Source organism: Capronia epimyces (genome assembly GCF_000585565.1).
Source record: "Capronia epimyces CBS 606.96 chromosome Unknown aczIQ-supercont1.4, whole genome shotgun sequence".
In the NCBI taxonomy this organism is placed as follows: domain Eukaryota; kingdom Fungi; phylum Ascomycota; class Eurotiomycetes; order Chaetothyriales; family Herpotrichiellaceae; genus Capronia; species Capronia epimyces.
The window spans coordinates 1,912,051-1,935,760 of record NW_006912907.1 but is presented as its reverse complement, the minus strand read 5'-3'; the positions used below and the strand labels follow the sequence as shown (position 1 = coordinate 1,935,760).

The 23,710-nt window shown below is 54.3% G+C and overlaps 9 protein-coding genes across 9 annotated transcripts in view; 6 read left to right on the top strand and 3 right to left on the bottom strand.

The window, feature by feature from the left end:
* Positions 1-3,180, bottom strand: part of A1O3_05326 (protein arginine N-methyltransferase 5) — a gene marked incomplete at both ends in the record, with an annotated part of 3,586 nt that extends 406 nt beyond the window's left edge. The window contains 4 exons of the mRNA XM_007735451.1: positions 620-994; positions 1,048-2,330; positions 2,427-3,033; positions 3,085-3,180. Coding sequence (XP_007733641.1) covers positions 620-994; positions 1,048-2,330; positions 2,427-3,033; positions 3,085-3,180 — 2,361 coding nt within the window. The remainder of the gene's footprint in view (positions 1-619; positions 995-1,047; positions 2,331-2,426; positions 3,034-3,084) is intronic.
* A 574-nt stretch (positions 3,181-3,754) lies between these two features.
* Positions 3,755-5,018, top strand: A1O3_05325 (uncharacterized protein; the record flags this gene model as incomplete). The annotated part of the gene is made up of 2 exons (XM_007735450.1): positions 3,755-4,745; positions 4,801-5,018. The coding sequence occupies 2 exons, from the start codon at positions 3,755-3,757 to the stop codon at positions 5,016-5,018; spliced, it is 1,209 nt and encodes a 402-aa protein (XP_007733640.1).
* A 240-nt stretch (positions 5,019-5,258) lies between these two features.
* A1O3_05324 (uncharacterized protein) lies at positions 5,259-5,820 on the bottom strand (the record flags this gene model as incomplete). Its single annotated transcript, XM_007735449.1, has 2 exons — positions 5,259-5,450; positions 5,686-5,820. Coding segments are annotated over 2 exons (327 nt in total), but the record flags the coding sequence as incomplete, so codon positions are not given.
* A 2,974-nt stretch (positions 5,821-8,794) lies between these two features.
* A1O3_05323 (uncharacterized protein) lies at positions 8,795-10,970 on the top strand (the record flags this gene model as incomplete). The annotated part of the gene is made up of 2 exons (XM_007735448.1): positions 8,795-9,952; positions 10,005-10,970. 2 exons carry the CDS (start codon positions 8,795-8,797, stop codon positions 10,968-10,970), a joined length of 2,124 nt encoding a protein of 707 aa, XP_007733638.1.
* A 1,246-nt stretch (positions 10,971-12,216) lies between these two features.
* Positions 12,217-12,630, top strand: A1O3_05322 (uncharacterized protein; the record flags this gene model as incomplete). The annotated part of the gene is made up of 1 exon (XM_007735447.1): positions 12,217-12,630. The coding sequence occupies one exon, from the start codon at positions 12,217-12,219 to the stop codon at positions 12,628-12,630; it is 414 nt and encodes a 137-aa protein (XP_007733637.1).
* Positions 12,631-14,427: 1,797 nt separating this feature from the next.
* Positions 14,428-16,072, top strand: A1O3_05321 (uncharacterized protein; the record flags this gene model as incomplete). The annotated part of the gene is made up of 2 exons (XM_007735446.1): positions 14,428-14,899; positions 14,949-16,072. 2 exons carry the CDS (start codon positions 14,428-14,430, stop codon positions 16,070-16,072), a joined length of 1,596 nt encoding a protein of 531 aa, XP_007733636.1.
* Positions 16,073-16,339: 267 nt separating this feature from the next.
* Positions 16,340-17,116, bottom strand: A1O3_05320 (uncharacterized protein; the record flags this gene model as incomplete). The annotated part of the gene is made up of 1 exon (XM_007735445.1): positions 16,340-17,116. One exon carries the CDS (start codon positions 17,114-17,116, stop codon positions 16,340-16,342), a length of 777 nt encoding a protein of 258 aa, XP_007733635.1.
* Positions 17,117-17,807: 691 nt separating this feature from the next.
* On the top strand, positions 17,808-20,489 carry A1O3_05319 (uncharacterized protein; the record flags this gene model as incomplete). The annotated part of the gene is made up of 10 exons (XM_007735444.1): positions 17,808-18,897; positions 18,955-19,042; positions 19,088-19,130; positions 19,180-19,200; positions 19,263-19,311; positions 19,366-19,450; positions 19,501-19,534; positions 19,586-19,614; positions 19,791-19,866; positions 19,956-20,489. The coding sequence occupies 10 exons, from the start codon at positions 17,808-17,810 to the stop codon at positions 20,487-20,489; spliced, it is 2,049 nt and encodes a 682-aa protein (XP_007733634.1).
* Positions 20,490-21,155: 666 nt separating this feature from the next.
* On the top strand, positions 21,156-22,802 carry A1O3_05318 (uncharacterized protein; the record flags this gene model as incomplete). The annotated part of the gene is made up of 5 exons (XM_007735443.1): positions 21,156-21,483; positions 21,575-21,662; positions 21,731-21,847; positions 21,918-22,684; positions 22,738-22,802. 5 exons carry the CDS (start codon positions 21,156-21,158, stop codon positions 22,800-22,802), a joined length of 1,365 nt encoding a protein of 454 aa, XP_007733633.1.
* Positions 22,803-23,710: the final 908 nt, after the last annotated feature.

Below are 23,710 nucleotides of genomic sequence, written 5' to 3'. Positions count from 1 at the left end.
TAGCAGTAGCAGTAGCAGTAGCAGTAGCAGTAGCAGTAGCAGTAGCAGTAGCAGTAGCAGTAGCAGTAGCAGTAGCAGTAGCAGTAGCAGTAGCACTAGCAGTAGTAGGAGTAGCAGCAGTAGCAGTAGTAGCAGGAGTTTGATATGAAGTGGTGTGATGAGTTTTCGTGACAGACGGTATAGTGAGAAGAGATGTGAGGAGGAGAAGCTGCGGGATTAGGGTCATCCGAAGCTTTCATGATCCGTCGGCCACAAACCAATGTCACCTTCCTAGAGGTGGAGGAGACATGGAGTTGAGAAGATGCCGTCGGAAGCCATGGTCACGGTGCGGAGACTCCTAGACGAGAGCCAAGCTGTAGCTTTGGGGGAGACTTGGCGACACAGGAGCAAGTAGACCTGGCCTCTGACATCCACGGCCGCAATACTCGATAGACGCACATGGGACGTGTGGACCCAAATCCGTACAGATGCTTCAAATTCAAGTAGGATCAAGGCAGACGGCAGCAATAGCGGACAAAAAAGCGTGAAAACGAACCGGAATCAAACTCGCCAACGGCAAAAAGTACAGGAATCGCAAGACGCACGACACAAAGACATGCAATGCCAATCTGTAACGTACCTTCAAAGGAAAGTAGATTGGAAACCAGCTGATCATTCCCTCGCTCTTGGCGTCCATCGTGTTCGGATTGGTCGACAATTCCACGCCTTTGTACAGGACGGTTTCAAAATACCCGGCAAGCCCGTGGCACGTCCCGCGATTGGCGATCGGGAATGTCAATGTGCTAGTCCGCGCATTGTGTGCATTGCTCGGTGCTGGCTCGGAGTGTAGGTGCGAGCTGGGGTCGGAGAACGAGGCTGAGCCACTGGGCAGCGCTGGGTTCGGGTGCTGGAAGGACCACGTCGTGCCGATCACGGGAACTGGAGAAGGAGGCGTCGTCGCAGACGGCTGTGTATGTTGCCGCGTATGGGCTTTCGAGTACGGGGCGGGCTGTGTCTAACATATCGGTCAGTTTGATCCTCTGAGGGGAGAGGAGTTCTGGACAGTACCTCGGCTGGTGAGCTTTGCTGTGGGGCTTCAGGCGGTGTCGTGGCGCTCAAGTAGTCGATTGCATTCAACATGACCACGTAAGGAATCTCTGCTGCGTCGGGATTCGAACTGCTCATCCCGTGCGTGATGTCGGCGTGCAGCTTGGGCGCCGCAATGGGCGTGATATGTGCGGTATACGAGGCCGGGATGGAAATGCCGTGGATCGGATTCAAAAGGTGCTGCACTCCGTCAAGACATTCAGGAGACAACTCGTTGTCAGCAAACGACCCCAGTAGTTCGGAGATCAGGATGTCGATTTTATATGGTGTTGCGGTCGATGTAGGTGTCGTGGTAGCGAGAAGGTAGGTCGAGTCCAGAGACGGCGATCCGGTAAATGTCGTGCGGGCCGACGTAGGCTGTCCTTCATGGTCATTCCTGTCCTCTGTTGCTCCAGGCGCCAGGTCGCTCTCCCGCTCGAGCTCAACGTTATAGATCCGATTGGGTGGATTCGCCTTCGGTGGCAGCTGGATTGGACCACGCCAGCTCCTCATGTCTGACTTGACCAGATTGACCCGGTTCTTCCACAGGGTTTCGTTGTGGCGTTGAAGCAGCACAAAAGCATTAGGATTCTTCTCCAGTGCCCACATGTCGATTTCCACCCCAACATCCTCACTGGCTTTGAGGGCCCGAGTCACTAGCGGACCTCGCCCGGCGCCCACCACCGCCACCACCACACGACCGTCAGGGTTGGAGGTGGGTTTGCCTTGTTCGATCCAGTCATGTAGGGCCCGGGCAATGGCGCGCTCGTACCATGCGTACTTGATGGGGTCTTTTTCAAACACTTCGTACGTGATGCTCTCCAAATTCACCGTCAAAGGTTGCAGTGGTGTCTGCAGGTAGTCTTGGTACCCGGCCCCGAAACGGTCCAGTGTGTTCTGCTCGGGTTGTTTTGTTTGAAGGTTCCGCATGTACGAAAGATGAGGCGTTCGGTCTTTCAAGTGTCCAGTCTCCGCTGCTTCAACGATCGTAGGAAAATCGGCCGCCCCAGGCGCTAGGGGATGGATCCCGTCGGTGCTGGTTGTGATATTGTGAGGGACCGCCCCAACATCGCAAAGAAGAAACCATGGCGCCGTGCGGAGGCGGATAAAGCGACTAACCAAGGCTTGGTGTGCTCGAGACAACACAGGATAGCCTTTCGCATTCTTCGAAAAAGTGTTGGCGTCCAGGCTTAGAAGCCGGATGGGTTCTGAATACCACCGTGACTGAATAGGAACTGGCGGGAGGAGCTTGGGAATAGCCAAGGCTAGATGAAGATCAGCAAAAGAGCTCAAGTGAAGATGCTCAAACCCCAGGCAAAGGCCCTGGCTGTTGTTGAACACCCGAAATTTATGATCCTTACCTACGCATAACCGAGAAGGATATTTACATATCGATCTAATCATGTCCCAGGCCTCCCAAGAACCGAACAAATCCAATATTTGGGTCTGGCCATCATCGGGATCCAAGAATGGCTGGCGTGCGAACGGAGCTAGATCGCCCATCTCATCGGTCTGGTCGTCCGAGTGGTTGATCATTGGCAGCCAGATGTAGAGCTGCATATAGGGACCTTGAGCCAATGCATCCATGATCGCTCGCGCGTACTGGGCAACGCCAGCCTCCGAAGCCCCTTGCCCGCGGAGGCGGGGGCCCGGGATCAGTGCGTAGGTGATACCACAAAAAGCAGCGTAGGCAAGTTCCAGTTTCAGAACCTGGCGAGACACATCGGCAATGATAGGATCTGGGGAGCTCAGGTCGATCCAGGAACTGGTCACACCGATAACTTGGCTGATTGACTCATCCGGAGTCAGCGGAGTGTCGACTGGAGTGAGAGGGGGGACGGTGACGGGAGACGCGTTCTTGGTCTTGGTGATGTCTTCCTCCGAGTGGTGAGAGAGAGAGGCCGAGAGCAGGGTCAGCACTCGAGAATGGAAATGTGGCGTTGTAATGGGACTGGTCAGCATGTCATACTACTTTGTATCAGCGGTAAGACGACAATGTGCTCGTTGTCAAGATCTTACATCTGCGGCATGTGCATCTTGAATCGCCTCGACTGTCACCGGGATGGGCCTATTAGCGTCGTGGTGCCCGATGACGAAGCGAGGCTGACCTTCCATATTGGAGCCAGTATGGAAGAGCACTTGATTCCGTCCACGTAGTCCGATCTCGAGCAAATCGATATCCGATCAAGAAAGAACAATACCAATCTAGCCGGCCTGGTCTTGTTTCATGATACTCAAGATGTCGAAGCTAGGGTCGTCTAACTGCAAAGGGGCCTGTCAAGGTGATATCAGCCATGATGAATGCTTCCCCAAAAGACGACTCTCTCAACCACTGGCAGGACCAAGTCAGCAACAGCCAAGTCCCAGGAAGGCCACACAAATTCGAGGGCAGAGTCTGTGGTCAGAATTCAGCATGCGAGGGACGTGGTAAATCGCCCAAAGGAGACTAGCGTTTTCGTCAACGCCAAGGCTCCAGTCCGCCAATGGCTGCGCAGTGCGGCTCCCACTGCTGCGGAGTACTAGCACAATACATGTATTTTGGATGCTCCTCCGTATTTGATGCGCCAAACTGCGGACTCTCGATCAAGTTGGATCGGAGCTCGATTGGAACGCGCAGAGAAATATTTCATCCCCTTCCACACCCCCAAGGCGTCTGTCGTGTCGCAGCCTGCGAGCTGTATCCGACACGATGAGCGTCCTCCGATCCTCCGAGTGTGTCTTTTGCCATTTTTCTCGGTCCTCCCGCCCTGCCGCCGTCGCCCGTCGCCAGTTTCATTCGTCCCCCGTCCATCAAAAAAGGAAACCTCGATTTCCCAGCGTCAAATCATCCAGCAATGACCTGAACATCACACAAGCTGCGAAAGAGTTCCCTACGTCCAAAAATGGCCAAATCCCACAACACTACTCGGCCGAGCAACGCGCCGCCATTGAGGCTGCTCAAAAGTTGATCGACCTCGAGAAACTGGAGAAGCAAACGGGCCTGCGGACAGATCCCTGGAAGATGAAATACTACGATGACCTGACAAAAATAGACCCTGTGGTCGACAAGCCGGTGCGAGCGCCCTGGACAAACATCGACGACAAGTCTAGGTTAAAGACGGAGGACGAACTGGAGGACGATTTGATCAAATTCATGCAAGAGATCCCTGCACCAAAGCATGAAAACGACTTCGATCCAACATTATGGGACAAGTTCGACAAGAACCTTAGGTTGACCGTGGGACGTGAAGAGGCCGAAAGAGCACCCCGGACTGCCCTGGCTCCTGATTTGCCCAATATCTCAGAGACCCCCCGACCTAAGAAGACAACCAAGGGCGACGAAGTGGTCGTGGAAGAGCCACCGTCGCCGGCACTGGTCAGACTGATGCAGATGACCGGATACGATCGACGCCAAATCTCCCGATTGCGTGTGAAAACCGTCATTATGCATCAGGTAGTAAATCAGACCAGACTGGGAAAAATCAGCAAGACATACGTTCTCAGCGTTGCTGGAAACCAGAACGGATTGATTGGCATCGGGGAAGGCAAAGCGGCCGAAGTGACTGAGGCTCTTATTCAAAGTCAATACCGTGCCATCCGAAACATGACCCCAATCCTGAGATATGAGGATCGAACCATTTTTGGCGATGTCAGCGGCAAAGTCAGTGCTACGGAATTGGAACTTTACTCCAGACCACCAGGTACTTTCCTTTCTTCTTGACACACAATTCCCCGGGGCTAACAAGACTGCCATAGGTTTCGGTCTCCGCTGTCAGAAGTACATTTGGGAAATTTGCCAGTGCGCCGGTATCAAAGATCTTGCCGCCAAAGTGACGCGGGCGAGAAATCCGATGAACACGGTCAAGGCTGCCGTCGAGGCTCTCTTGAGCCAGAAGAACCCAGAGGACATTGCAAGAGCTCGGGGCAAAAAGCTGGTGGATGTTCGAAAAGTGTACTATGCAGGACAGACTTGAAACTTGTACATTAAAATCAAACCGGCTTTTGTATGATTCTGTTGTCACACATGCAGCGGCAGAGGTTGCCAGGTGTCGAGCTCACTGGCTTGTTGGCGTCTCAATCTTTCCGAAGAGATTGATCAATCTATCCACTAACCGAGGTGGAGGGTTGCATCCAAGATGTTCTCGACATGTTCTCATGGTCGCATTTTGCTTGTCATAAAGTCGTGCTTTCGGGCCTCAAGGAACCGCTCAGCCCTGAGCGCTCTCGTCTCCATCGAACCCTTCTCCGTCCATGCCATCCAGTTGGCCTTGCTGTAGTACAATACTGTAGACGCTGGCCTTCATCAACGTGTATACGCTCGCCACTTTCCGCTCCAGCAGCCGGAGGCCCTCTGCGATCTCGAGCGTGATTGGTCCGCCTGAGAGCGATGCTAGGGTAGAGGAGAGCTGAGTCGGACGGGCCTGTCAGCTAACATCGCCAGGAGAAGTAGAAAAGCAGAGATCACGAGAAGCCAGGATCACAACGGGCACTCGATCCGGCACGAGGTGTGCCTGCCTCATCTCTCGTCGGAAGAGGTCCCGCTCTCAAGATGCGACCTTAATCTTGGGCAAAGTGTCGTGGCGACAGAGGCGTGTAGAGGGACTCCCTCAAAGCAAAGGGGATTGCTGGTCGACGACGCACCTCTTTCATGTTTTTCGCCAGCCTCTCATACTCATCCAGGACTTCCTGTTCTAACGGCGACACTCCAAACGAGCCTTGACCTGCCAGGTCAAGAAGAGGGTTTCTCGACTCAGGGTAGACTGTGCTTTCCTCCATGGTCGTCAGACGGTCGTTCAGATACTTGAGGATCTAGGGCGTCCGCGAGGACATGGTATGATCGTTGCCGGTTGGTCAAGAATCTGACTGGGACGCGTATCTCACCGACATGCACGTAAGAGGAGAAGAGGTAGTAATAAATGGTAAATCGACGGCGCGTTCATGTGGGCGCGCTCCCGCAGGCTCAGACCGCCGCTTTAAAAGCACCAGTTCCCCTCCACTCATCTTCATCCTCATGCTACTCAGCCTCTTTACGCTGCTCCTCACCTTCAATATACCCTCTAGATTCACACCAAAGTCGGCTTTTCTACCGGCCCTCGAACGTCCACACAATGTACCTCCGAGGCTTACTCCCAACCCATGGAGCGCTGCGCGAGAAAGAGTTGACATTCCCTGTATTCTTGACTGCCTGAGTGGTTCGGCGGCCAGTCCACATTCTATTTGTCGAGACCGATATTGAGATTGACAACGACAGGGTTTTTTTGCCTTGACAATCGAATGTAGGACACTTTTCGCGGAAATGGTCACAATATTCCCAGCACAGTGGTTGAGAGCTGTCTCAGCCAACATCCTCGCATAGCATCTGTGACCCTCTAGGCCATCCCGCTGAACCATGGGTATGGCAGACAACTGGACTGTGTCACGGTAGACCTGCATGGTGTCTATCCCTGACGACTTTGACCGGATGCAACATGAAACCATGTCGCAGTTAAGACTATCGACTCTAGAGGTCTGCAGATGCACAACCTGCATATGTGGTGCCACTGTCGGTGAGGATCTTGGGCAAGGAAGATGTGGCGCTTGATTTAGGAGCTACGAGTGGTGATAACAGTCAAGAGCGAGTTTCAGTCTTTATAACAGGGTCGAAAACAGCTCTTCAATCGCGTCGCTGGTGTCGAAGGCCTCTTGCTCACCGTTCTGCAGGCTTGATAGTTCCTCCAGACGATAAGGACAGGGCGTACGGAGTACAGCTCTGGATCAAGAAGGAAGGCCATGAATACGTGCCATTGTCCGAGCGAGCCATCCATATATACATTTCCCAGCAAGGCTCGGCCGTGAGACGACGCGACAGTCGACACTCCGGACCAATGTAGCGAACATGGCCTCCCGGCTCAAACCCCGGACCCTTGCATTCGTGGCGCCTCAGACCATGTCTATCGTCGGCTCGTGGTTGGCCCAAGATCTTCTTCCAGCCTACCGGTCTGTGGACTTGATGTTTCTAGGGAGTACGGAGTACGGAGTATCCGAACATCGCTTTTCAAGAGTTGCACATTCCGACAAGGACAGCACGATTGGCTCCTGTTCGCATGTGGCCGACCTTGGATTCCACGCAGTTTTGGCGTCACCGTGTGAAACAAGGCCCGTCCTTTATTTACACGTGGATGGCCGATGAGCGGCCGGGGCCATGGACATTGCTATGGCTGATTCGCGATCTCACAGCGAACCAGAAGTCGAGGAAACGACCAGGGTCCCCTTCTGGATGGTCGGCACCTAGTCGGCGTCCGATAACATGGAGTCGTGCCAGTGGCTCTCCCATCGTCTCTCTTTCCGGGGCCGGGGTCTAGATGCACGCCCAAGGTCGACCCCCCGACGCTCTTGATTCAGCTGGAGAGCTCGGGCGCTCGACTAAGCCATTAACAGAGCCTGAATCTTCTCGCCCAAGAGCTCGAACCTGCAAGCCAAGGGGGTTGAAGGAGCAGTTTGACCAATTATCACCCACTTGTCAAGGGAGCTGGGGAGGCCTTTTCGCTGCTCTTGGTGCCTTTACTCGACCCCCAACCTGCACCATGCTTTCAGCCGCCTGCCACATTCGTGTTCTGATGGACATTGATACGCAGAGGCCTTCAGATGCCAGCAGTTCACCGTTGGTATCCGCGTACCTTGCCGCGACATGTCTGAACACTTATCTCTTTCTAGCCAGGCCCCGTCCAGCCCAACCAGGGCATATGGCCCTATATTGCCCCTAAGGCCTGTCCACACCTCCGACTCTGTGCAACCGAACCACCCGTTTGGGTTGGCCTGCATCTTGACCTGAGCAACAGACAGGCATCATCCGTAGGTGCAGGGAGGCGGTCTGCAAGGCGACCTCGGCGCGAGCGATGCCTTTTGGGACTTTCGTCAGGGATCCAATAACTTGACTCAGCCTCAATCCTCAAGAGCAGGATTATGCCCTCGACCTTGGTCTCATCTCTCTTTCCGACTCACCTTCCTTACCGCATTTGCCCCTTGCGTTCGGGCCTGGTCCACAGCTGAATGTGCTGGAGACGTTTCGATGAGCTGGCACTGATTCAACAGTCTTTCCATTCTTGCCGCCAAGAGACAACGACCTCTCCTTAAAACCCAAGGTTAGAAGCCATGGACGTCATGTCGGTCGAGGCCTGTGTTCAAGCAGGTCAGTTTAGCTCGGTCGATGTCTCCCCCCATCCCATCTGCCTTGACCAGTGCCACCTCCTGGAAACAGCCCCTACCCTGCCATCTGCGAGCGCCCCCAACTTCGACAATATCTTACCTCGTTGTCAAGAAGCCTTGGTCCATCTAACCACCTGAACAAATGCTGCTGTTTTTCAATGGTTAAAACAGGTCAGGGACGGTGTACCTGGGGACGATTCTGAGCCTATTTGGTGCGACTCTAGCGGCGGAGCGTGCAGCTGGGCAGCCTCGATCAACACGTATCGTAGGCCAATTACGTCCCGTGCTCAATTCGCCCTCAATACAATACAATCATGTTCTGGGAGATCCCACTGACGTTGGGTTCAATGTAGTGACTGGAACATACCGCGATGCCGCAAAACAACTTCGGCGACTCAAAGAGAAGCAGAAGACATCGGAGGAATTTATCCTACCTGAACATTTGACCAAAGACTTCGAGGACTCCCTCTCGCTGGGAGCGTTTGCAGTTCAAAGCCAATATGACCATGATGCCCGTCGATTTGGCGAGACATACGCGCGGGGCGATGCCGTTGCCCGGGAGCAGATGAAGGACATCCTAATCACCCTGCAGCAGGCGGTGATTACCCATCTGCGAGAGGTTTACATGGACGAGGTCTCTCTTGACCTCCACTCATTGAAGGAGATGTCGGATGATAGCCGCGTCAACGCGACGGTGTGTCTAGGTCAGCTTTATCAACGCATGTCGACAGCCACGGCAGCGATGAAGCAGATTTCCCGGCCACCTGTCGATGAGCCGAGCAAGACCCCAGTGCCCGAGTCTTTGACGCACTCTAGCAGCCGCAGCACTCACTCTTCTCTCGGCGGAGGACACCGTGACAACCAATCGATGACTTCGCACACGACATATAGCTCAAGAACAGCAATATGTTATGATCGCAAAGCATCGGGCGGCCCTATGCCGCAAAGAGCGATCTCGTTGAACTCGGCTCTCTCAGACTCGAATGAGCGAGAACACCCGACAAGCGTCACTCCTGGTGAAGACAACGTCCCAGCGCTCCCTTGCTCTACGCAGATACAAGTTAGTCAGGGTGCCATGGAAAACACGTCCGGTGGTGTCGGGAATCTACAGCACGTTGACGAACGCATCCCGCCCCCCAATGCAGTTCCTCCGCCGGCCTACAAACCAACGCCATCATCCCCAATCCAAGGCCCTGATGAGAAAGGACAGACCTTTCCTCGGGAGTCAAGTTTCTATCAGCCTCCGACCGCACATATTTACAACAGCGTGCCGCAGAACATGCCGCTACCAAGGGTTCATGGGACAGTTTCAGATCGAAATGGACCCCGTCGTCTACTGCACCCCCAGGTAACACAAATTTACGAACTCGATGATGGATCACTCCTCCAGACACACTCGCGCGAACAGGAAATGCTGATACCGGCTCCACAACCAAGTTCAAGTCACGCCGTACCTCTCAACCCGGACTACAGCACGTTGGAGTATGTAGTGGACCTCGAGGCGCGCAGTCGCCCTCCCGGCTCGCCGGTAAAGTCGCAACTGTACCGAAGGCACACGGAACAACTGGAGCAGCAATGGCAGCCACAAATGCAGCGGGCATACTACCCAGAACAAGTGGTCTATGGACAACAGTGGCAAAGTGGGCCTATTGTCCGACGACAGACCAGCGAGGCGGAAACAGAATCGGGGGTCAGCCCTGTTGGTCCTGTTTCGCAGGCAAGAGTGCGTATGTGCAGGACCTCATCATGCTCCGAGCTGACCTTTCCTTCTCCAGGTGCCTCAAGTGCCTCCAGCCCCAAGACCGTTGTCAATACGCTCCTCAAGCTCGACTGAGTCCAAGCTCGGGGCCTTTACGCTGAGGAGAGCGCTTCCACCCGGGATTGCGGAAGCGATTCATAAGTCTGCGCCCTCAGGGTTGGAATGGCAGCCGCGCTACGTCAAGCCCGACGTACCAGGCGTGAGTAAAGAGCAGACGGTGCCGCTCGTCAGTCCAGCATCGCCTGTCGGGCATCAGGGAAACAGCTGGTCGGATGGAGTCTCGATGACATCAACCCCAAGCAGGCCTCCCTTAGAGTCTAGCATGAGGGCACCCACTCTGCCACATTTGCAAATAGCCAGGTCCGAGTTGAATCTACCAAGCGAATCAAACCTGGCCGGATTCTGCAAAGGAGCGGTCCGGACACAACTGGGGGGGCGAAAAAAGGGATTCTCGCTCGAGCACAACCGAAAAAGAAAGGGCCAGGCATATTTCTTCCGATGCACCAAATGCAACTTTGAAGGCCCTGCGGCAGTGTCGACGGCGCTTCCAAGCGGTGGGCGAGGCGCTGTCAAGCGAGAGAAGACCTTTGACACACGAGTGCGAATGTCTGAAGGAGGCATCAAATACCGGTGGGCGTTCCTGGCAAAGAGTCACGTGCTCAACAAGGCAACCAGTAGCGACTTGGACAACAGCACCGACGTATTTGGCTGCTACTTCTGCTGTGCGGAGGGCGCGGCCAAGGGATGGGTGGACGACACTCTGACCGCCCAGCTGGCGACCTTAGGGAGCTTTGGCGACAGGAAGACCAGTGCCAATCTGACGCCGATCTTTACCGGGCTGCGGGCCTTTCTTGCTCATCTGGAGACGCACCGGACAGCAAGCCGGACGCCTGGGCTGGTGGTGGCGAATGAGATGAACTGTATCATCGGCCGGACTGCGGACGACCGTGAAGATTTTGATCTGAATCTGCCGCCACCGTGATGATGAACAAGCAGCGAATAAGGGGATGGAAGGCTACGTGTGGATATTGATATTCTGTGTTGTCATAGCGCAGGCGCTTTCAGGCGGCACGACCCGTGAGAATTTTTGTCCCGTCTTTTCTGAAAGCTAGCTGCTCGCATGAACACTTGGCGGTGTCAATGTAACTGCCGATGGATGGATATGGTCATGAAGACGGAGACGGGGATGGAAATGGAGGCGGGCGAGACGGACTAGGAATCTGAGAATCGAGACTGTCCTCCAATTCGAGCAGCGAGGTGAGATGGTGTTCATGCCACCAGAGTCACGCCCGAGAAGGGACCGAATGGCGAACATAGGGTACCCTGGCAGTAATGGTAGTACTAGAAGACACAGAAAAGCGAGCCGCAACATCCGGGGCAGGCGTTGTCTGTCTATTCTATGAAGCAAAGACTCGGAGTCTCCGGGGCACTTCACTTACATCAGAATCCGTACTTCGTACTGAGATGTAACTAAAGTGCCTTAATTAACATGCATCTATTACGGAATCACAGTAATACCAGGTCTTTAGGCTGACTAGGCTGACTAAACCCGTTGCCGGGTCTGGCGGCTAGCATATCCGAGAGAGCCGCCTGCTCATACTGATGACATTAACACCTCCGCATAATCATAATTGGTACCTACTAAGAACTACGACGGCAGACCTGGGAGGCTCCTTGGCCCCCCTTCTACCACTGCGGAGTCCTGACAGTACCATGGTCCTTCTGTATAGAGTGTACTCCGTACGGATGCCCACCTTAGGTATCTACCTTAGCTGCTGCCATTATTCCTTCCCTTTTCTGTTTCTTCCCTCTTCCACCAATTAGTACGCCTCATCCTCCTCCGTCCTCTTCCGTCCGTCTCCCTCACATCCAGCAGAGATCGAAGATCCGCCCTTCGCCTCGTCTCCCGCCCCATCCACTGCTTGAGTTTAGCGAGTTGAGCATCAATATCAAGGCTGCTTAACACCGTGCCGCGCGGTGAATTCTCCACTGCAGCTCGCTTCGGCGTCGCGCGGTGCTGTTGCACAGAAACTCGTCCCCAGCCGGCACCGTTCTTGACTGCCAGTGTACGCCATCTACGCTCAGACCGCCCTGGAGCCCATTCCGAGCATCCGTGGGATGGAAAGAGAATACGGAATATAGTCCACTGACCTGGCAACGACCCAGACCGGCATCACGCGGACCAACAACTTCCTCCGGCCTGTCTGTTCTTCCCTCCAGGCTTCACCATGGCCACCGACTTTAACCAACACCCTCAACATTCTTCTCTCGAACCTTTCCCGCTCTTCATCGACTCGGCACCTCCTAACTCGGCCAACTACTTCTCCTCGCCCATGGCCATGGCCGCAGTTCAACTGTTGGCCTCCTCCAGTTCGTCGCACCTGCGGAAGCCACGGATATCCATGCCGGCCAAAGTCTCCAATTACCTTCGCTTGCGCTACTATCAGTACGAGGTCACCTTCGGCGTCTATGTCATGACGCCCACGGAAAAGTTCATCTTCAACACCATGGTTATCGTCGCCTTCATCGCCCTACTCTACGCGCTCTTCTGGGGGGTTGAGCCCTTCGTCGTCAACACCCTGTGTCGAGTAAAATATTACGCGACCGGCTCCTTGTCCAATACACACCAACTGTGCTCATGACAACGCGGCTCATGGACATGGCTTCATATGCCTCCCTAAGGTTTAGTTTGGCCAAAAGAGGCGGATTTGTACGAAGGACAGGCACCTCGAATGGCGAGAAGAGCAAGTTAAACCTGTTTCTGCCTACGATCAAACTTCGGTCTCGACCTTCTGGCAAACGTTGCAGCTAATCCGCAACCCATCTCAAGAACGAGACCAGCGGTCCAACACCATCAAGACAAACAGCTTTGGCTGATCAAATTACCATCAAAGCAGATATGCTTCAAGAACCTCTATTGCACCTACAAGGCCACGCCCCTTTCTTGATGGTACCCCTGATATACGACCGAATCATACCTCAGCCCCGCTTCACCGGGGTAGATCCCGTCACTACCGAACGTTCAGTATTTCGCCTCTTACGACAATGACCTACAAGCAAGCACGCGTTGCTCCAGCTCCCTTCGACATGGAGCCTTTTTTGGAAGACCACAGGCCTCAAATTATCGCCGGTGCCGGTGTAAACCGTGCACAAATCTTTTGGCCAGCTAATGACCGAGCAGTAGATCTGGACAGTCCAGTGACGACCAGGCATGCCTTTGTAGGCGACACCCACGAGCTCCACGACAGCAGCATCCACATATACTAGATACCGGGTATTGAGTACATGACTAGCATTGATAATACAATATCCGCCCGACAAAGTGCATCAGACTGCATCTGGCTTCCTGCAGCTTCTAGAGTTGTTGTCATTGTCCTGCAAGACTACACGCTCCCGTCGAATGCCGAGTGCCGGTCGCTGTCTCAGATGCTCGTTCAATACAGCTGGAGGTATCACTATCCGTCCTCCGTACTCTGTACTCTGTACTCCGTATTAGAGAGCCAGCCAGAGCCTGACGAGGCTACTCGCGTAAACCAATCCAGGCCAGGGGTACGAATTAGATTTGCAGCATGGACTCTATCTGTAGTGACTGTATGGAGTCACGAGCGAAGGAAGCACAAGACGGATGATTAGTGACGAGGCTACTTGTAGATCACACGCAGGGGGAAATCCAGAGCCAGTGAGGAGGCAGACAGAGAAGCCCCGGCACCTGAATTGGGCGTAAGTGGTGGCTAGAGAAGCCTAAGGAGCTGCGCTTTGCTTGTTCCTGCATCCTGAGACACGCCTGAGCCTTAAGCAGCCTAGTCGGGCAGTCGGCTCGGCGCTCGCACCGGCTCCAACTTGAACGCTGACTTGAAACTGCGCCCTGGGGCCTGCACCGCAGCCGTGGCTGTGTCTCAGCCACCTCATCTCGTGCGCGGCCGGACCACGCGTATGTGTACGGTGTACGGAGTAGCAATCCCCAATATAGACCAGCCATATTATTTTGACCACGCTGGACTGAGCTGACTGTCTGACCTGTGCAGCTTGGAGCATCCAGACCTGGTGGCGTTGACCTTCTCCCTCTTTCTCGAACATCTGACAACAAAGTTCAAACGACGACTCTCGATCCCTTGCAATCTGCACCGCCAATTTGGCACCTGTCATCTCGGACAGCTTCAAAGGTGCTGGCCGTACCATAGTCACTCACTTGGATCTGTGGATCCTGATTCTACGCCCTCACTTCATCGGACCCCCTGCGGATGCGCATCGTCTTTGTCTTTCTCGTTCTCTGTTAGAGACACGCTCCCTGGACCCTGGGAATGAACATCACACAAGACTAATCCAACCCGCGCCCTTCTCTTCAGCATCTGCAGTCCCCTTTCTGAAATGCGTTGATCGGACCGTTCTCGACCTCGACCTCAACACCAAGTTCCATTCGCTTTGCTCTTTTCCACATCATGGCGGCCACCGACTATTATCGCGAATCCTACATGGCGCAGTCCCAGTCCCAGTCCTCCCAACCTCGATTCAATAGACCGCTCTCTCACACAGCGTTCGTGTACAATTCCGGGCAGAGTCCTCCTACCTTCGATCAGTCCGGTCTTTCTCACACATACAATGCCGAACCGTCAAATACAGCTTTCTACGAACACAATAACCCCTCCCATCAAACCCAATACTCGGATCCCATACCTCTAAAGCACAATTCAAGAATCAATACAACCCCAGATGATTATGACTGGCGCAACCAGCAGACTCAATATCCTCCCTCCCCCGAGTCCCCGACCCCACCTCAATTGAGCCCGATATCAGACAAGAAGAAGAAGAAGAAGAAGAAGAGTGGATGGTTTTCTGGCAAGATACCTTGGGTCGTATACACCTTGAGCCTGGTACAGATCACAGTCTTCATCGTGGAGATCATTAAGAATTGTGAGTGCTTCTACAGTCATACCCAGATTTGACGCTGATTATAACCTAGCCATCATTACTGGCTCCCCTATTATGATCCATCCCCAGTTTAATCCCATGATCGGTCCCTCAACCTATGTTCAGATTAACATGGGCGCACGTTTTGTGCCCTGCATGCGCGTCACGCCCGGTGTTCAAGACAGTGGGGAACCTGTGAATTGGCCATGCCCAAACACCACCACCTCGGACGCGGATGCGGCTAGCAACCATTGTGATCTCAAGGCCCTCTGCGGATTTTCGGGGCTCAACAACGACCATCCCAACCAATGGTTCCGATTCATTGTGCCCATGTTCCTACATGCGGGACTCATTCATATCGCTTTCAACCTTCTTTTACAGCTCACCATGGGCCGGGAAATGGAAAAGGCAATTGGCAGCATCCGGTTTGCCCTGGTCTATTTCAGCTCCGGCATTTTTGGCTTTGTCTTGGGCGGGAATTTCGCGGCCTCGGCGATCGCTTCGACCGGGGCATCGGGCTGTCTGTTCGGCATTCTGGCCCTGGTTCTCTTGGATTTGATCTACGCCTGGAATGAGCGACCGCATCCCGTCAAGGATTTGATGTGGATTCTGGTAGATGTTGTCATCTCTTTCGTCCTCGGTCTATTACCGGGACTGGACAATTTCTCTCACATTGGAGGGTTCCTCATGGGCCTTGCCGCTGGCATCTGTTTGCTGCACTCCCCCAATATTCTTCGCCAACGGTCCGGCGAAGTTGGGGCGCCGTACCGAAACGTCGGGTCTGAACTTGACATCAGCAACCCCAAGAATCCCATGTTGGTCACTTCGACGCCTACGATAGCAACCGCAAACGTGGCCGCATTCGCCAAACAACCTCTTGGCTTCTTTAAAGGTCGCAAACCACTCTGGTGGGCATGGTGGCTATTCCGAGCGGGGGCATTGATCGGGGCTCTGGTGGCGTTTGTGCTGCTGCTGAACAACTTCTACAAGTACCACGATACGTGTTCGTGGTGCAAATATCTCAGTTGCCTGCCCATCAACAACTGGTGCGACATTGGCAATTTGCAGTTGAGCAATGCTACAAGCAGCAACAGTTCAAGTCAAAGCAAACGGGATTTGTTGGAGATGGGAGCAGTTTGGATGGGCGATTTGTTTGCGGTCGATGCAATTAGATGAGGATGATTGGTTGGTCTTGAACGACTCGTCGCATACTTTGGACATTTGCACTTGTTTCTGGCATCGAAGTTGGGGTACTGACGACCAAGCAAAAAGAACTACAGCGTGGTGACTAGCATAATATATTCAATGAAGCAACGCCTGATTCAGCCCTTTCTTTCGTGATGGAGCGACACGTTATGTCTTCTTGTCCGATTGCGGCGGGTCGCCGTCGTTGAACCTTTCTTTCCCCCACAACTTGGCCTGCTGCGAGTTGGGAGGCTCAGGCTACCCCTGGACCAAGAAATGCGCCTCGGTGGGCTCCATGTTATTTACCTTGACCAAATCCTGTGGACAGGCGCTCATGACAGCGACACAATCGATCAAGGCCTCGAACACGACGCTGTCGCCTTGGTTGCAGACGGGCGCCTCGAACTTGAGCTCCGCCCCTGCCGTGGGGTTGTTTCGGGCACCGGCCGGTCGGACCTGCGACTGGGACGAGGACGAAGATGAAGGGGACTCCCAAGGGGCCAACGGCACGACGACGGGGACATTCATGAACAAGTTCAACGGGTCCGGAGGGGTGCTGCCGTCAGGGAGGACCAGGTCCAGCGTGGCCAGCGCGGCGTGCAGGTTGTCGACGCAGCTGGCATGGTACGTGTCCTCGGGCACGCCGAGTTCAGTGTACCGCGCCCGGTCGCAGGCCGGGATCAGGGTGTCGTGGACCCCGGGGGTGGAGTCACTGGTGAGTTTCAGTATCGGGGTGCGACGGTTCGTCACGAGGATGTCGTTGGGTAATGGCGATAGATGGAGGGTTGAGGCACGGGTGTGCGATGTAGAGTGGTGGATTGGGACGCTTGTTTTGGAGGTGGTTCTTTCTGATGCTGACACCGGTGCTGATGCTGGTATCTGGAAAGCCCAGAAATCAATGACCTGTGTGCCGTGTGTGTTGATCACGGTCAGAGTCTGGGATTTGCGCAACGGGACAGCCACGGAGGAGCGGGCGGGGATGGTGTGTTTGATGTTCAGGGCATATCTGTTGTACGTGCTTTCGGTTGTGGACATTGTGGAAAGAATCGATGGGATCGAATGTGCAGAAAGCAGGGTTGAGGACGACGACGGTGGAAGGATATGGAGAATTGCCTCTGCTTTCACTTTTCACCCCGGGTCGACGCGTTCTTATATGTACGGAGTACTCTTGTACAGAGTATTAGACCTGCCGTTGATCTCCGTTGACCGGGCCACAGTTAGTAGGCACCTACTGTAAAAGCAAAGATACGACGGGTGGAGAACCGATCGAGGACAGAGTGGGCTTCATGGCCTGATGGGATGTCGATGTTCCATGGTTGATTTTTAGTCCGCGCCTTCTCCTGCCCACTGGGGTGATTGAGGATGAGGGTGAGAGTAATGGTGAGGGACGGTGATGATTGACATTGAGTGGTAGGTGGAGTGGACATTGAAATTGAAATTGCATATCAGCTTTCAGACGGTTCGCCGTATACCAGTGTGCCAAGGCTACGGCCAAGTGTGAGGCTTGAACCGCAGATCCGCATATAGTAACTCCAACAACCCCTGGGACCTGGAAATGCTACACTGACCTCCTTCACCATTTCACTATCGCTCAGTACCTAGGTAGGGGGTCTGTGGGCACAGGGCGTCAATGATCTGATATCCAGCTTGTCTCTTGTCTCTTGTCTCTTGTCTGATGCGTCCGCGCGGTCTTCCCTTCAACCTCAAATCCTACGTCGATTCGTCCATGGCCGCCCCGACCAACCCCCAGACCCCCAGATCCACCAAGGGCGCCCCATGGATGGAGGACGACGTGCCCATCATCGACTCCGACGAGAGCTTTTCTGATGTGGTGGCCAAACTGTCCTCTTACATTTCCAAAGCCACCGATGCTGCCTATACCTACGAACAACTGCGCACCACGGTGGCCGGCCAAAGTCTGAGACCGCTGATCGCCACGCTGAGCGAGGACTGCCACCATTCTGCCGTCGTAGCTGCGCTGTTGGCCGCCCGATACCTGTTCACCAACGATTCCGACTCCGACCTCTCGGACTCGGCGCTGAACGAGAGCAGGGGCCTTGCCTGTGAACTTGTTGCGTGGCAGTTTCTGACCTATTTGTCGGAGAGGGAACTGATCGATTACCTTCTCTACGAACTGCCCGAATTCGCCGACGACGACAAACCAGCAGCAGAGTCAACTGGCGACCACCGCAGCAATGGCGACGACGATGGCGCGTCTGATGAACGCTCGCCGCTCGTGCGGCCGCGCTCCGGCCAGTATGACGGGCTCCGGCCTCCTCGGAGGGCTAGCGTGCAAAACCCGCGTGCCACCATCGCCTATCGAGACGACGATCGAGCTGACGGCCCGCGCATGAAGGTCGAGGAGATGATGGCCGGAATGAGCGCGCTGGAAATCGCCGCCATCGCCAACGCAAAGAAGTTTCTGTCCCAAGCCCCGGTGCAGAAGATCGTCGAGGACATCTGGAACGGCGATGTCATCTTCTGGGAATCCCTGTCGGTCCACGCCGTCAAGAAGCCTCGGGCGTACAACAAACACGTTGCAGACCCGTTCACGCGCCTCCGGGTGCCGAAATACCAGAAGGCGTTTCAGATCGCTTTCTTCCTCTCGTTCTTGCTGCTGTACTATGCCGTCCTGGTGGAGCGGAATCCTCAACATATCACCCCCACCGAAATCCTGCTGTACATCTGGATCGCCGCCTACGCGTACGATGAGTTTGGTGAGGTCATGGACGCAGGCTTGATGTTCTACCAGGTCGACTTTTGGTCCTTGTGGGATCTCGGCATTATCGGTGTCAGCGCCGCTTTTGTGGTGACGCGTCCGTCAACCCGGCCCGTCTGTTGTGTGCCACCCTATGAGCTGACTGCTGCTGCAGGAATTGTCGGACTCGTCAGAGACAGCGATTACATTACCGATGTGGCATTCGATGTTCTGTCCATGGTGGCCTTGTTTCTCGTTCCGAGGTGAGCGCGCTTGTCTTGCTTTGCAGAGCACGCTGACGGTGGCAGAATATTCTCCGTCATGAGCCTCAACCCTTATTTCGGGAGCTTGGTAGGTGCCGCACACGGTCGGAAGGACTGCGCTGACGGGTTTGGTGAAGATTCCAGTGTTGAAGGAGATGGTGAGCTCGAACTCGAACTCCATTTTGACCCGGTTCAATGCCATGTACTGACCGTCACTCAGACAAAAGCCTTCTGCAAGTTCTTGCCCATCATCGTTGTCCTGTACCTGGGTAAGGCTGATGGATCTCTGTCGGTGCTGTCTCTAGTCTGATTATGGCAATCAGGGTTCTTGACCACTTTCACCATGCTCGCCAGAGACCGCATGACGCTTAATGAGATGTCATGGCTTTTGGTCAAAGTCTTCTTCGGGTATGAACTGCGCCCGCCGGACTACGTGACCCTACTAATTAGCCATTCAGATCGAGTTATCTTGGATTTGACATGGCGGTGAAGGTATATCAACCATCTGCCGGCCACATCGACGCTAACATGGAGGCTTTGCAGATTTCTCCTCTGTTTGGATATCCATTGATGTATGCATTCCGCGGCACCTCTGAATTACCAGTCGGATGGCTGCAATTGCTCAGCCGCAGGCCTAGGCCTCTCTTGTCAACGGGGCGCTTAGCCCTTCCAATGGTGCCACCGCTTGCTGAGAGGTCAACCTGAGCGCTTGCATGTCTTCGCTGCTAACATACTGTGTCGTACCCAGGCTGGTTTTTGTTTGTTTGACCAACATCCTTCTCATCACATCGCTGGTGTCGCTGGTGTCGAATTCATTGACAGAGGTAGGTCGAGGTCCGGGCCGGTTCTGCGACCGCCCCCGTCCTAAAGTAGCCGCCGACTACAATGGCGGCCATGCTGATTGGCTTACCAGGTCATGACCCATGCCCGGGAGGAGTATCTCTTCCAATACTCGATATACGTGCTCGAAAGCAGTACCTCCAGCCGACTGACCTACTTCATGCCGCCGCTCAATCTATTTCCTCTGACCCTTCTGCGACCTCTTCGACTCTTTCTCCCATCGGAGGACGTCAGGCGGATCCGGATCTTGGTGCTCAAAGTTACACATGTCCCCTTTGTGGCCATGATCTGGGCCTACGAAAAGTCCAGAGGCCTCGTCCCTCGTCGTCACTCGACCATGAGTAAAGCCCCTCACCTGACCAGTCGCCCTCTTAGTGCAGGGCAGTCTAGTTTCAACGGTTCTCGAGATTTGGTCAAGTCGTCAGCCACTCGGAGAGCGCTTCCTGAAACACCTCCAGCCGCGACTCCTGAGCGGGGCGGTCGCACTGGAAATTCCAAGTCTGCCTCGGGCAGTGCTGATGATGCCGACCTGGTTGCTCTTGTGCAGAGATTGAGTGCACAGGTGGACGGGTTGACAGCCATGATTGCGGGCCAGCAAAAGGACTGACCCTATCCAGTTTTCTGCCTCTCTCCACCAACGGGCCCCAGGTCACAGTCGGAGCGGACGCCGGCGAATCATGCGGGACATGGATCGACCAGTCCACGAGGTTGCTCGGATGCTGAATGGCTAACCATAGACTGGCAAACTCTAGACCGGAATCCACAGAATTTCCCCGTACAGAACGACGGGCGACGACCCACTATGTCGCCGGCTTGGGGCTCCAAGACTCCATTGCCGGCTTTCTCGAGTTGCCCATTGGAGACCGAAAGGGCAGGATCTGCCCACCGTTTGCGAGCTGGCGACGCTAATGCATCGACTCTACATGGTGCGCTAGGATAGAGTGCCTCTTTGAGACCTGTCGAACACTGTCGCTCCCGGAGACAGCCTGAGCGGCTGTTGGGTGGGGGCTGCCTGCCTGGCCAGGTCAGGGAAGCAGACGGTCAACGGCACTGCCGGGCGAGGCCATGCTTCCTTTCCATTATCGAACATATCTCCTGATATACGTGCTAGCCGACCGAGTGTTGGACACCGCATGGGGGGATACTTGATTGTCGGAGCCGTTTTAAAGCCTGCCGTTCCCGGGATGGCCGGAATACATATTGTTACTTTGCCCTGACTGTCACACGCCGTTCCGTTGCCGTTGACGTTGACATTGATCCGATACCTGTCAAGATGGATTCTCCCATCTCTCCTTTGTTCCTGGAAGAAGATGGTCGACCCCATCCGCTCCCTCATCTCTCCGATGCATACCTTGGTCATTTCCATCAAGCTTCCTACCGACCACTGCCTTCGAGTGACACTCATGATGGTGCCTTCTCGCCGGCACTCCGACTGTTCCCTCCCGATCAAGCCTCGTTTCCGGCGCCTGTGCCTTTGCCTGCGCCTGTGCCTGTTCCTACGATCTTGACATCCAACACCAACGATGTGGAACCGTCATCGTCTCCTGAACTATACGACGGCAGCTGCAGGATTGTCTCGCAGCCAAGCGGTCCGGCGGACGGTATTTTGGTGGGCTCGGAGTTACGCTGCCGTCTATGTTTACGGCGGTTCAAGAAACGAGCAACACTCAGGAATCATATGAGCACGCACAGATTACACCGAGAGATGGTACAATGCCCGCACGCGGGTTGTTCAAAGAGCTTCCGCCGAGCTGGCGATCGAAATCGTCACATCCGAAGTGTAGGTTTGGTCTAGTCCGTCCCGTCGACACCGTCAATCGGGACCGCCTAACTCGGTTGTGAGAACAGAAACATCTCGACCCTCAGGAATACCCGTGCCAATATTGCCGAAGAGGTTACTGTCGGTCGGACTTGCGAGATCGGTAAGGATGCTCTCATCCATGGAGAGGCTAAGCATGCAGCCGCGTTCAGCATGGCATCGGTTCAGCGTGGCATCGGTTCAGTGTGGCATGCTAACATCTTCGCTCCATGACAGGCATGAAAGGGAGCACTGCGAGGTGCGCCGACAACAGTTTCAGCAAGAAATGATCGTAGCAGCCGCTGCTGTGTCTCAGCCTCAGCTTGAAGCGAGCACTGAAGCGACCACGACCACGACCACGACCACAACCACGTCACCGTCGGGATGCTATCTCCCATCACCATGCTCCCTAGGGACATCACCCATGTCAATGTCCACTTCTGGAGCCTTGACCAGTCCGCCCACTCCGCAGCCTTCGACTCTTGACAAACCTGACGGACATGATGCTCCGGCGTACAGCTTCCCCATGCCTTGTTCAGACGTGCCAACCGGACCCGTTTTCAACAACACGAACACGGACGACGGCTGCACAATGTTCTACTTTTGCTACAGCAACGACAACGTCAACGAAAATGGCCTTCCGAGACAGATGGAGGGAAAGGATTGCAGCTCTGAAATGCCATGGACTCCATATCCATTCGACCTCGGACTGGGACTGGGAGGATTTCACGATACCCACGATAATCCTAGGATCTCGGTCAATCCTCTAGAGGCGTCGGGGTCGGACCACTTGAATCCTGCCATCCCGACGGGGTACAGCTTGGACCGGAATTGGGGTATGGATCCTATCGGTGGTAGTGGTAGTGGTGGTAGTGTGGATGCAACTGCTGGTATGCTTGGGTATGTGGATGTGCTTGGGTATGTGGATGTGGATGTGGAAGTGGATGGGCATGGGCATGAAGACCGGGATGTGCACGGCGACGGCGCGACAACCATGGATCTGGGTATGCAAGCAATGCAGTATGGCTGGGCGCATACATTGTTGACCTTGTAGCAGGTGCGAATATCGATGCGTTGGTATACTTGGGGAGTGGTATACTGTTGGGCAGTCTGGGCGTGTAGAATGGATGCTATGGAACGACGGTCGGGTCGGTCGGGTCAAGTCACCGACAGTTTGAGCATTTACTGCGACACTACTACGTATCTAATGAAGTCAAACAAAATACAATAGAAACGATTCAGATTCATTCGGCAGCTTGACTGACTTTTATGGACATAGTAACTAGGTAGTAACCAATAGCTAGTCACTAGTCACTACCTACCTTGATATCACTATCACTATCCCTATCTCTATCGGTTCTTTGGCATCCAGTAAAGTAAAGTGCACCGGCTGGCATGACTGGCATTACTGGCTGGCATACAGTACAATGCACCGGATGGCATGACTTTCTTGTCTTCATTCAAGGCCATTCATTCGCAGCATGCTTTCAAGGCTTATGAGTTTTGTTCAAGGCCATTCGCAGCATGGTTTCAAAGGCTCATGAGTCTTGAGTCATGCGTCATGCGTCATGGGTCATGGCTACTTATGTACATGGACTTGGCTTCCAGGCTTTTGTACACTGGGTAACTTCTGCGAAGCCAAGTCCTTTTGGACACTGGGTAACTTCTGCTGACGGCAGGTCCTTTTGGACACTGGGTAACTCCTGCTGATGGTAGGTCCGCGGCTCAGGCTCAGGCTCAGACAGGAAGCTGAAGTTGGAGTTGAAGTTGAAGTCGAAGTCGAACCCAGCTCCTTTTGTACACTGGGTAACTTCTTGACGGCAGGTCCGCGGCTCAGGCTCAGGCTCAGACAGGAAGCTAAAGTTGGAGCTGAAGTTGAAGTTGGGATTGGAGTCTAATCCAACTCAAACAGGAAGCTGAAGCTGAAGGTGAACTTGAACTTGAACTTGAAGTCGAACTTGAACTTGAAGTCGAACTTGAACTTGAAGTCGAACTTGAACTTGAAGTCGAACTTGAACTTGAAGTCGAAC